The sequence below is a fragment of the Ictalurus furcatus genome, chromosome 17 (genome assembly GCF_023375685.1).
Source record: "Ictalurus furcatus strain D&B chromosome 17, Billie_1.0, whole genome shotgun sequence".
NCBI classification, from domain to species: Eukaryota; Metazoa; Chordata; class Actinopteri; order Siluriformes; family Ictaluridae; genus Ictalurus; species Ictalurus furcatus.
This window is the reverse complement of record NC_071271.1, coordinates 10,030,969-10,043,412: the sequence shown is the minus strand read 5'-3', so window position 1 is coordinate 10,043,412 and position 12,444 is coordinate 10,030,969. Positions and strand designations below refer to the sequence as shown.

The 12,444-nt window shown below is 41.9% G+C and overlaps 1 protein-coding gene across 1 annotated transcript in view; it reads right to left on the bottom strand.

Moving 5' to 3' along the window:
* LOC128621833 (glutamate receptor ionotropic, kainate 4-like) overlaps positions 1 to 12,444 on the bottom strand; it is a 44,145-nt gene extending 31,701 nt beyond the window's left edge. Inside the window, exon 1 of the mRNA XM_053647827.1 lies at positions 12,109 to 12,444. Coding sequence (XP_053503802.1) covers positions 12,109 to 12,222 — 114 coding nt within the window. The 5' untranslated portion in view covers positions 12,223 to 12,444. The remainder of the gene's footprint in view (positions 1 to 12,108) is intronic.

Here is a 12,444-nt window from a genome sequence, read left to right as displayed (position 1 = left end):
CTCAACAGATAACAGATAATAAAGTTTGCTCTTTTTGGATACACGTGCAATAACAAAGGTAGAACCAACAGGGTTTACTCAACATAACATACTTTTGTGTTCAAAAGAAGTACTGCAACTTCTGTATAATTGTAAATATGAAGGAGATAAACTGGATTCTGAAGACCCTTTCTTTTCATATGTTTAGGTCATCAGATGTAATCCATGCCATGCAACTGCAGAACTTGCGTGGACCTGCGTAGCCATCACCAGCTGGAACACAGATTTTTTTTAAAGGTTTGCTTTCCAAAGACATTTTTTTGGCTCATCTTTGGCTCATGCTTGCATCATGGGCAATTTTTGACAAGTTAGATTCACTGAGAATGTTAGCCACCCTGCCACCCCAATGTGTGGCAGACATTATAATGCTTGATGATCAGATTCAGTCAGGCTGCTACTGTATGTGAGGTACTGGCTCCTGATGAGAATGTTAGGATTGATAATGGCTGCAGTGAAACTGCTATGCTTGCTAGACCCCAAATGCCACAAAGAGAGGCATGAACTTGTCTCGGTGAGTGGGGTATGGGCTGTATTTTGCAAGGCTTTTCTAACAATATGAGTTCACTTGAGAATGGTACCCCATCAAAGAGAGACAGTAACTGATGCTTCCCTTACAGGCTAGGGAGTCATGTGGTGCTACGGGGATGTAGGGGGTGGGTGTCCCCCTATCTAAAAACAGGACACATCATTCAGATAGAGATTAATAGTGATTCATCTGCACATCTAGTTTTTCTTCACTGGTTCTAAAGCCTTGTCATGTGTTTGCTTAGAACAACCTGATGGTCATCTACACCAACCATTAGGACAGCACAAGGCCAGGTTTTTTTTTTCTTTTTGCTTTGCAATGGGATGCACTGGCCCAAAATTGACCTCACCATCTACTGTAATTCTTTTCTCCCTGTCATTGATTGATTTTTCCCCACACATTGTGCAGAATTCTACAACTAAGCCACAGAGTCCTGCTTGTGGCCTATGAGATGACCAGCACAATCTTGATACTGCTACTATCAACTTATGTTGATTGTGAGAACATCCTGGACACCAGGAATTTTGCTCATCTGTTTGAATAACTAACTGAACAATGCTACTCAGCATTCAAGGAATCACTCCTGACTGCAAGAACCCTTAGTACATGGCTCTTGCATTCTCTTAGGTGGAAGCTGAATGCTCTGCAGCTCAAAGAATGGATCCAGTGCATTGCCTGATTCCAAAAATTCGAGCTTTTCTCCAGGGACAGCCAGACAGAGGCAAGTCCCCATATATTCAATTCAATTCAATTATAGGCTATAGATGTTTGTACCTGGCATTTTCCCACACAGCAGCCTGGAGGACAGCATCTTTCTGGGGTCTTATTGGAGTATTGGAATCGGAAGGCCAATTCTTTTGGTTTTGCTATACGCTGAAGCAAGATCTCAAAAGATGAATATGAGAGACCAGCATTTCCTGATATTTATATCTAGATGTGTTAAACAACTTAGAACAGAGCACATTTGGTAGAAGACCACCCAATATTTAGGTGAGCAAAAGTGTTGGAACAGATAGTGTTAAAGTAAATGAAAATAAACAACACTTAATATTTGGTTCCATATGCCTTGCTTACAATAACTGCATCTAGCTGGTGACCCACTGACATCACCAAACTGTTGCATTCTTTTTCTGTGATGCTTTTCCAGGCTTGTACTGCAGCTTCTTTTAGTTGTTGTTTGTGGGGATTTCTCCCTTCAGTCTCAACTTTAGGAGGTGAAACGCATGCTCAAACAAAAGGTGCCGTGTTCTAAGATTTTAAACACATCTAGATGTAAATCAGGAAATGAAAATCAGGAGATGAAAGCTGAAATGCTAACTGGTTAATTAGATCAGGAGTGCATTAATGTAACGGATCGGGACTGGAGGCGGATGCAGGTGCAGATCAAAGTCTTTATTAGACATGTAACTCACAATCAAAGAAAACGCAGTCTTCACCGGAAAACGAGAAACTGGAATCGTGGCATGGAAACAAACGACATCAACTATACAAACGATAATACTGAGCGAAGTACTCACTAACCGAGGGGTTTAAATAGTAAACATAATCACAACCAAAACATGGACACCTGGGGCAAATTAAAGACACTTAAACTAAATGCTCAAGCAGGAAGCGAGCGAACCAAAACAAAGTCAAATGACTAGTCCGGAGCCGAGTCACTGTGCCATCTGCTGGCCATGGCGTAACAGAACCCCCCTCCAAAGGGTGCTCCTCGCACCAAGAACCCCCCTCCAACGGGGGTCCCGGGTCCCTGTCCGAGCTGTCTCTCGCTCCCACGGAACGCGAGGCAGCCTCCGTCTGGCAGCAGATGGGCGGAGCAGCACCCCCACCGGGGTTGAAAGTCGGGGCACCGCCCCAGGCGGCGCTGGACCGCTGGACACCGCCCCCGACGGCACTGGAATGCAGGGCGCCGCCCCTGACGGCTCTGGAACGCAGGGCGTTCCAGCGGGACAGGAGGGCTGGGCAGCATCCCCAGAGGGACAGGAGGGCTGGGCGGCGGGACGGCCTCCTCGGCCAGACAGGACAGCGGGACGGCCTCCTCGGCCGGTCAGGGCAGCGGGACGGCCTCCTCGGCCGGGCTGGACAGCAGGACAGCTTCCTCGGCTGTGCAGGGCAGCAGGACGACCTCCTCAGCTGGGCTGGACAGCAGGACAGCTTCCTTGGCTGTGCAGGGCAGCAGGGCGGCCTCCTTGGCCGGGCTGGACAGCAGGACAGCTTCCTAGGCTGTCAGGAGCTCCACCGCAGAGACCGCCCCGTAGGCCTCAAGCTGCAGCTCTGAGGTCGCCATGTTGACCTCAGGCGGGAGCTCCACAGCAGAGACCTCCCTGTAGGCCCCAAGCTGCAGCTCTGAGGTCGCCATATTGACCTCAGGCGGGAGCTCCACAGCAGAGACCTCCCCGTAGGCCTCAAGCTGCAGCTCTGAGGTCGCCATGTTGACCTCAGGCGGGAGCTCCACAGCAGAGACCTCCCTATAGGCCTCAAGCTGCAGCTCTGAGGTCGCCATGTTGACCTCAAGCAGGAGCTCCACAGCTGAGGCCTCCCCGTAGGCCTCAGGCTGGAGCTCTGCTGTCTTTGTTGCCCCCCCCAAAAAAATTTCTGGGCCAGCCTTCACCTTTGGACTGCACGGCGTGGTGCAATTCCCCTGCAATGGGAAGCCCCAGATGCTCAGGTCACTTTGCTGGCTGCATGGCGCTGTACAGTTCCCCTGCAGTGGGAAGCCCCAGATGTTCTGGCCGCTTTGCTGGCTGCGTTGCACGGCGTGGTTCTCCGGTGGTGGGGACGGGGTCAAGGGCGCGGGGGGCGATGTGGCGCGTAGCTCAGCTTGCAGCTGTCTCTGTTCTGCTACCATGCGCTTGAGCCGAGCAAGTTCCTCGCTGAGCTGTTGGTTGAGCTCCCGAAATGACGCGGATGGTGGTGTGGCGCATGGACGGCTCGCTGCAGTAGCTTTTGTTGCGCGATCTGGTGAGTAATCCACGCCAGTGCTTCGTCCATTAGTCTGTTCCTCTCCCAGAACACTCGGTTCAACTCCGCGCTCATTTTGTTGATCTGCTGCTTCCGTTTGGTGGGCTCAGTATTCTGTAACGGAACGGGACTGGAGGCGGATGCAGGTGCAGATCAAAGTCTTTATTAGACACGTAACTCACAATCAAAGAAAACGCGGTCTTCAACGGAAAACAAGAAACTGGAATCGTGGCATGGAAACAAACGACATCAACTATACAAACGATAATACTGAGCGAAGTACTCACTAACCGAGGGGTTTAAATAGTAAACATAATCACAACCAAAACATGGACACCTGGGGCAAATTAAAGACACTTAAATTAAATGCTCAAGCAGGAAGCGAGCGAACCAAAACAAAGTCACATGACTCGTCCGGAGCCGAGCCACTGTGCCATCTGCTGGCCGTGGCGTAACAATTAGACCATTAGCCAATTTTAACATATGTTTTCGAATGACTACTCTGTCTATATAAAATCAATTTCTTTGCATCATGTCAGCTTTCCTTGTTGCTAAAGTTCCAAATTCCTCAAATTTCTCACTCAAAAAATGACATTTTCTTATAGAACCATAATTTAGCCTCTGAAATGCCCTGCAACCTTTATCGAATGCTTTACAAAATTTTCAAAAGCAAACAGGCATAATCACAATGTGCATAAATTATGCACTATTTCACTGAAGAATAGCCTTAACAATCGCATGGCAAGCATGGCTATTAAGAAAAACCCTTCTCCATTGTCAGCTCTAATAGACTTTCAACACTAGAAACTCTTCACTCAGTATTCAAAGCTTCATGAACAATAAAGGGTCTGATTCAAAGTCATCATTTCAATTATCAATCCCTTCATGAATCAGTGTTATTGTTGGTATAATCATCAACAATTTTCAAGACATTGGGCACACACAACTTAAGTATAAAAAGCGCAGAACCCTTTAAAGTTCAAAGCCCTCCTACACCATCTGCCAAACTACTTAAGGGCTTTATGGAATTGGATTTAATCAGTAATTGTCACCAGACAATTAGAGTAATTGAAAAATACTAATAAATGTTTCATGCCAGAAAAGTTCTATAACCATATGCAAATGGTTAACGATTTAATTCAGTTTACAAGAGCTATAGTTTTGGCTGGTGGACCATATTTAGGGCCCGAGCATTGATGGTGTGAGGCCCTATTGGATCTGCTCCGTTTCTTCTTCTTCTTCTTTTCTCAAATGAATCGCATTTTAGAGGGCCTAAATATACCCAAATACTCACAAAACTTTGCACACGTTTCAGAACGGGTGAAAATGTACATCTGATAGGGGTTCCGGAATTAAGCGTGGCAATATAGCAGCACCTACAAAATTTCAACGACGTGCGCCTCACACTACATTTCAACTACATGTATGAATTTTGGTACACATGTGTAACATGCCAATTCTTAGTAAAAAGTCTCTTGAACCCGTGCCCTAAACTCAACAGGATGTCAGCCATTTAGATTTTTTTCTTCAGTTTTTGTTTGTTTTTGCCATTTCCAGGCCTCGTACTTTAAGAAACTCCTCCTAGAGATTACCTAGAGTGACATCGTATTTGGTCAGTCTAATCTAAACGCCTTAGCAATGTTCAATTGTGAAGCTTTTGAGTTTGCGCTTCACGGCACGGGCTTGGCGGTCTAACAAATTTCGATGTTTTGTCATGAAAGAGGAAGTTGTTATAACTCATATAGACAATGTCTGAGCCGCCCCAAACTTCACGTTTGATAACAGTCCTTGCCTGAAGACATCTACATGCCTATATTCAGTTATAGTCATAGCGCCATCTACTGGCAACAGGAAGTGACATGTTTTACACTGCGATGAACTCCTATCAATATATTAAAATATGCCAGTAAGTGGTAACGATGCTATCAACATGCTAGAAACCTGTGAAACATGCTAGCAACACTTAGCTAAGTGCTAAAGCACGCTATTTATTGCTATTAAACAGCAAGTTGTTACAACTCAAGCATACAATGCCTAATATTCCCAAAACTTTACATATTTGATACGAATCCAGGCATGAGGACATCTACATACCAATATTCAGTTATAGTCATAGGCAATTTTTTAGGCATTTGTCATGTGTGAAAACTCACAAACTTCACACACATCAGTCCTGTGTAAAATGAAAAAGTTATGTAGTGTTTAAGCTTGGGTGTAGTTGAAGAGCTCTACAGCACCACCAAATGCAGTCAATGTTTGGGATGAAGTTGCTCAGAGGTGCACAAGATTTGGCATGGTTATTGATCTCATCATGTAAGACGAAGTTCACTTGGTTTTTATCTCACTCCACCTAACAGGAAGTCAGCCATGTTGGATGGAATGTAGGATTTTGAAATTTTTCCATGGTGTTTTGAGGGGCTTATGATGGCTGAAAACTTGAACATGAGAAAAACCAACCAAAAACATGAGAGTTTACACATACATTTGTCTTAGGATATGTTTTTGATTTGGGGGAATGGTTAGGTTTTCACCTGTGACTTGACATGTAGGACTTGACTTCCAGACAGGAGTAGACACTGAGATACTGAGGAATGGCTTTACATTGAATGATCTGCCTCCAAAGTGGCAGTGTTGCTTTGGGGACCAGTAGACCAATTGTAAAACCAGTGGTTACATGTACGCAGGAGTCGTTTGTGGAGTTCTAGAAGTGTATCTGTGAACCTTTTCAAATTTCATGCCGTGTAAGGTTGCAGAGAGCCATTTTCTCAGCTCTGTACATGTCCCCACATGCCTTGCTTTTGATCTTAGATTGCATATTTGCTCCCCATCGCATCCTATTTATTAAAGCAAATGAGGGGGGAAAAAAACTAACTACAGCAGCCAAGTTTGTTTTTTCAGCTTATAATAATTTTGTCCATGCATTATTATTCTATAATGTAAGAATTGCCCCTGCAACTGACCATGTAATTGGAATGTGTGCACAGTAGCGTCAGTACGAGAATTGGCAAACAGCTCTGCCATGCTTGGCCATATCGTCTGTTGAACAGCAGCCAATTCTCCTCTGTTATTCTGCATGCATGCTCCATGCTTATAGAGAGGGGTGTGTGGGAAAAGACGAGGAAGCCAGGGAGATGTGGAAGGGTGAGAGAAAAGCAAATTCTCTCTGTTGTGAACTGCACAATTCACTGGCAAAGCAGAGCACCCACTGTCACCATAGCAACAAGAAAAGCCAAGGAATGGCTTACGATGACAATCCGGATGCTTGAATAAGGCCAAGAGGATTGAATAGAACAGAATGCATTACTGTGACTGACAGACTTTGAAACTTCAACAAGGGAGGCTGATGGAGTCAATGGACCCTGGATATATTGAATTGTGGATCTGTTCACACAATTTATATAAATCTCATGTGCTCTGTAATAATGTAGATTCAAATCTAGTACACTGCTAAATTGTGGAGTGTACAAGGACTACACAAGTAATGTCCATGTAGGCAGTAACCTCGACCTTTTCTGTACAGCCCAATAACGTTCTTGAAGATTGAAAACCAGACTCAGAAAACTTTTCATTAAAAAAAAATAAATAAATTGCCCCTCTCCAAATAGCAAAGCTGTTTCTGTAGCCATGGATAGATACACTATATGGCCAAAGGTATTTGGACACATGACCATCACACCCATATATGGGTCTTCACCAGCCAAGGTTGGTGTGGAAGAAATTGAGTGACCTGCACAGTCCTGATCTCAATCCCGCTGAATACCTTTGGGACAAATTGGAATGCTGACTGCACACTAGGCCTCCTCACCTGTCATTAGTGCCTGAGAGCTCACTAATGCTCTTGTGGCTGAATGGACACACACCTCCACAGCCATGCTCCAAAAACTAGTGGAAAAACTAGTGGAAAGTGAAGAGGAGGTTATTATAACCGCAAAGAGGGACTAAATCTATAATGGGATGTTCAAGTTAGTGCTTGTGTAAGCACCTCTAGTGCTGGGGAGGAGATACTACAGACCCTCTCTCTCATTCACTCTGCTATAGATCCTGCTTTGAGTCATTAAAGTATCCATTAATATGAATTTCCCTAAAATAACAATGGCCAATCAGTGGATGAAAATCTGTTCTGCAGGATTTCTTATGAGGATTTAGCAGGACTTCAACAGTAGCATTCAACAAAATTTTGAAAACGTTAAGAGAATCAATAGTTCTGCTGAGCTTGCAGTCATACATTGAATGCAATCCAACTCTCCTTTGTCCTCTCGTGTCAATGCTTCATACCTACGGTTCTTTTCAGAGGGCAAAGTTTGTCCAAAAAGAGGATATTAAAACTGAACTTAACTTCCTTCCTCTTGTGCAGCATCCGTAATAAATTTGCCAATTTGTAATATACTCAGTATTTCACCCTGGAATGTATGTCTTTGTGAAATATAAAGCAGACAAAAGCATTGTGGAACACAATTTAAGGACGATATCACCTATCTAAATATGGCATTATCATATGAATAATCATACCAATGAATAGTATGACTCATATGCCAATTTAAAAGGAACACCTGTACTCGTACACATTCATGAAATTATACAATTAGCCAATCATGTGGCAGGAGTGCAATGCATAAAATCATGCAGAAACAGGTCAAGAGCTTCAGGTAATGTTTACTACACAGAGAGTTAGGGGGGGGGGGGAAACTGATCTGAAAACTTTGACTGTGGTATGGATGTATGGTTTACACAGAATGGTGCAAAAAACAACAACAAAAAAACACATCCAGTTAGCAGTAGTTCTGTTGGAGGAAATGCCTTAATGAGAGAGGTCAGACAAAACGCCAGACTGATTTGGGCTGAGTGGCAGGTTATGGTAACTCAAATAACAACTCTTTACAACCATGGTGTGTAGAACAGCATTTCAGAATGCACAGGCCATCGAACCTTCAGGAACATCAGAACCTTGAAGGACTGAACTTTGAAAACTACAACAGGTGCCAAATAGCCACATCGGGTTCCAGTTCTGTCAGACAAGAACAGCCAAGAATCTGAGGCTACAGTAGGCATAGACTTAATGAAACTAGACAGTTGAGATGGGAAAGTTTATATGCATTGCACTGCTGCCACATCATTGGCTGATGAGACAGCTGCATGAATGGGCAGAGCTACAGGTGTTCCTATTAAAGTGATCTAATTACAATTTAAAAGTATATGTCCAAAATAACAAATAATTTGTCTCTTTTTTCAATATTTAACACATACACATTCCCATATTATAACACTATTTTTAATGTCACAATTATGTAGTTTTTGGAATAATTTCTATTTTATAATAACCTGCTTAATGAACCTGGGTGATATAGTATGTTCAGAATATCTGGTGACAAACAATTGGGTAATGTGTGATTATTTACACTTATACCATGGTCTGTCCGAATACTTGTTTGTGATTGGCCGGAAGGTGTGCGTTAAAACCGTATATACCACAGGTATCTCCGGTCAATTTAAGCACCGTTCTAAATTAATGCGCTGCCTATAAACAACCTGTAAACATAGTAACATACAGTTAAACTCACAGCTTCATTATTAGTAGATATGCGTAACAGACGTAGGTAATTCATACACCTCTCTCTCTCTCTCTCTCTCTCTCTCTCCCAGTCTCTAATAAATATTTACTATAATATATTCAAATAAATGTAATCTTATTGCACTACTTTATCTCTGTGTATGATTTAGAGCAGGTGAAATTCTACCTCCAAAGACACACATATAAAATAACTAATGAAAATTAACTGCTATTCACATTTTGCGATGCAAACATCAATGACAGCTTTAATTTGTCAAACCTGTTTTCTTTGCCTCCATCTTGTTCATTAAAATCATGTAATCCACTCCTAGCTGTGGATTATCCCTTACATACGTGTGGTTGATGGTAGCCTATTGATGTGCACGCTCTTTTTCAGAAGGCACCCAGATGTCATTGAGAGATGCAGTCCTGCAGAGCAATTATGAACTTAACTAAAAAAGCAGAACTGGTTGTGTGTTTGATTTTGTGTGTTCTATTTGGATTAATGATAAGGAGCAGCACTGAAAAGCACTGACATAAAAGGGAAAATTATTATAATAATTCCACATGATTTTCAGGTATATTCACAGGGTTTGACAGAGATCATGTTCTGGGGCCTTCAATCATGCATAGCCAAGGTATAAAGGTGTCTTCATAAAGTTCCATGGAGAAGCAGTGTGGAAAAGTTATGACTCTGACTATTTAAAACAAACATCCTTGATATATTAGGTTTCTGTTTGATGTTTATTTCAGTCATGCCTAATTGTTTCTTATTTATTTTCTTTATATGTATATTATCTTTCTAACAATTTTTTTTTCAATGTTTGTAGAATTGTTGTTTCTACACTAGTGTACATTGTATTGCAACTGACAGCAAATTACACCCATGAAATGTGATCTGATTTATCATTCTTCATTCATCACCCAGTTTCCTTTGGGCTTAAAGGCAAGTGTTTGTTTTAATGATGCGAACGGCATGCAGGTAATTTCAACACTCCAAATTGGTTTGGGTTTTATCACAGCTCTGAAAGCTAATACTTTTCCCTAAGCATCTATTGACCTATTGATCTTCCGAATTTAAGTCACCAAGTGCTTAGGGCAAGAGGGACATAGAGTAGAGGAGAAGTGTGGGAGGGTTGCTGGAACCAAATGGGGTTGTAGAACAAGAGAGTAGGAAGAGAATAATGGTAGGTTTCCTAATTCAGTTTTTCATGAGCTGTGGCATTCAACAAAGCATGGAAGTGTTGAATGAATTACAAAGACTGCTATAGAGTATGCAACAAGGGACAGGTGGCTATCTGATTTTGGATGGTGGGTTATAATGGAGACAAATGCTGACATAAATAGGGTTTGACGTTCCTAAGTGATTGCTTTGAACAACGGTTAATCCAAAACCTACACAATGACTAAATGGCCCTAATGTATTGAGCGGTAGCAGTAGCTCAGTGTGCAACGTCTCGGGTAGCAATCAAATCTCAGGAAAGAAATTTAAATTTTAATCCTCATATAAGATATATACAGTCAGGTCCATAAATATTTGGACACCGAAAGAGTTATTTTTATTTCAACCATCCATCAGAGTATACTGGATTTAAAATGAATAAATAATGAATATGAACTCAATGTGCTGGTTTTCAGCCTTATTCGAAGGTGTAAACATGTAAATCTGGTTAACAGTTTAGGAATTATTGCACTTTGTATATATGGAGTATAAACCCCCCCATGGTTGCAAATCCTTGGAAGTCAATGACTGCCTGAAGTCTGTATCCTATAGAATGTTGATGACCTGCCAGGCCTTTACTGCAGCTGTCTTCAGTTCCTGCTTGCTCTTGGGGCATTTTGCCTTCAACAAGAGAAATGCATGCTCAATTGGATTCAGATCAGGTGACTAACCTGATCATCGAAGACCATTCCATCTCTTTGCCTTAAAAATTCTTGAGTTGTTTTTTAAAGTATGCTTCAGGTCATTGTCCATCTGTACTGTGAAGCAGTACAGTATAACCCTATACACGGCATTCATTCATCTTGTTGCTTTTTTCAGCAGTCACATCGTCAATAAATACAAGGGAATCAGTTCTATTGGGAGTCATACACACCCATGTCATAAGATGGAGTGGTGTGCTTCAGATCATGAGCAGTTTCCTCCCTTCTCTTCACATAATTCTGGTACAAGTTGATTTTTGTCTCATCTGTCCAGTGGATGTAGTTCCAGGACTGTACAGGCTTTTTGTTAAGATGTTTTGGCATCACCAATCTGGCCTTCCGGTTTTCAGGCTTACCAGTGGTTTACATCTTGTGGTAAAACCCGTGTATTTACCCTCGTGAAGTCTTCTCTTGATTATTGACTCTGACACAGATCTACCTAGATCCTGGAGGGTGTCATTTATCTGTCCAACTGTTGTGAAGGGGATTTTCTTTTCATCAGAAAACAATTCTATCAGTCACTAAGTTGTTGTTTTTTTTGGTGTTCCTGAACTCACCAGTGGATTCTTTCTTTTTAAGACTGTACTACATAGTTAATTTGGCCACACCTAATGTTTTTGTTATTGCTCTAATGGGTTTTGTTTTTATTTTTCAGTCTAATAATGGCTTCCTTCACTGGCAGTGACAGCTCTTTGGACTTCATATTTAGAGTTAACAGAAACAGATTCCTAATGTGAACATCTCAAAAAAAAAAAACAAAAAAAAAAAGAAAGAAAGAAAAAAAAGAAAAGAAAAAAAAAGAAAAAAGAAAAAACTCTGCTTACTAAGTGAAATAATGAGGGAATAAAACACATCAGGCCATGGAGCTGCACAGCTGAGCAGACAGTTGTTGAACTGCTTTTGGTCAAATACCCTCAAATTAAAGCAGAAAGCTTTCTACTGATAAAATGGCAATAACTTTGTCAATGTCTAAATATTTATGGACCTGACTGTGTATATATGCACACATGTACAGTATGTACTGTATATGTATACTATAGATAGATAGATAAACAAATTGAGTAAATATATCAATATGTTAGTCTTTCCTATGGTATATAGGCCTTCCTACCCTCTCCAGGATGCTGTGGGACATGGTGGCATTGGCGTCGACGATGATGGTGGCAGTCTTGTCATCTCGAATCTCTTTGAGGAGGGGAGTAGGGTCTTGGCTGTCATCCAGCATGCGAACAGAGAGTGTTTCCTTGGAAATGAGAAACTGTCGCAGTAACACTTCCAGGTTTAATAGGCCTGTTGAACAGGGAAGCACAGTTCAAACACAGTTTTTTAGTAACATATAGGGCAATGTTTATGCATACTGTATAAGCTACTATCCAACATTAGTCATTGTTATGGTTATTGTAGGTATGTTTTGAATATTTAGATTGGAATCTATTTAAATATTTAT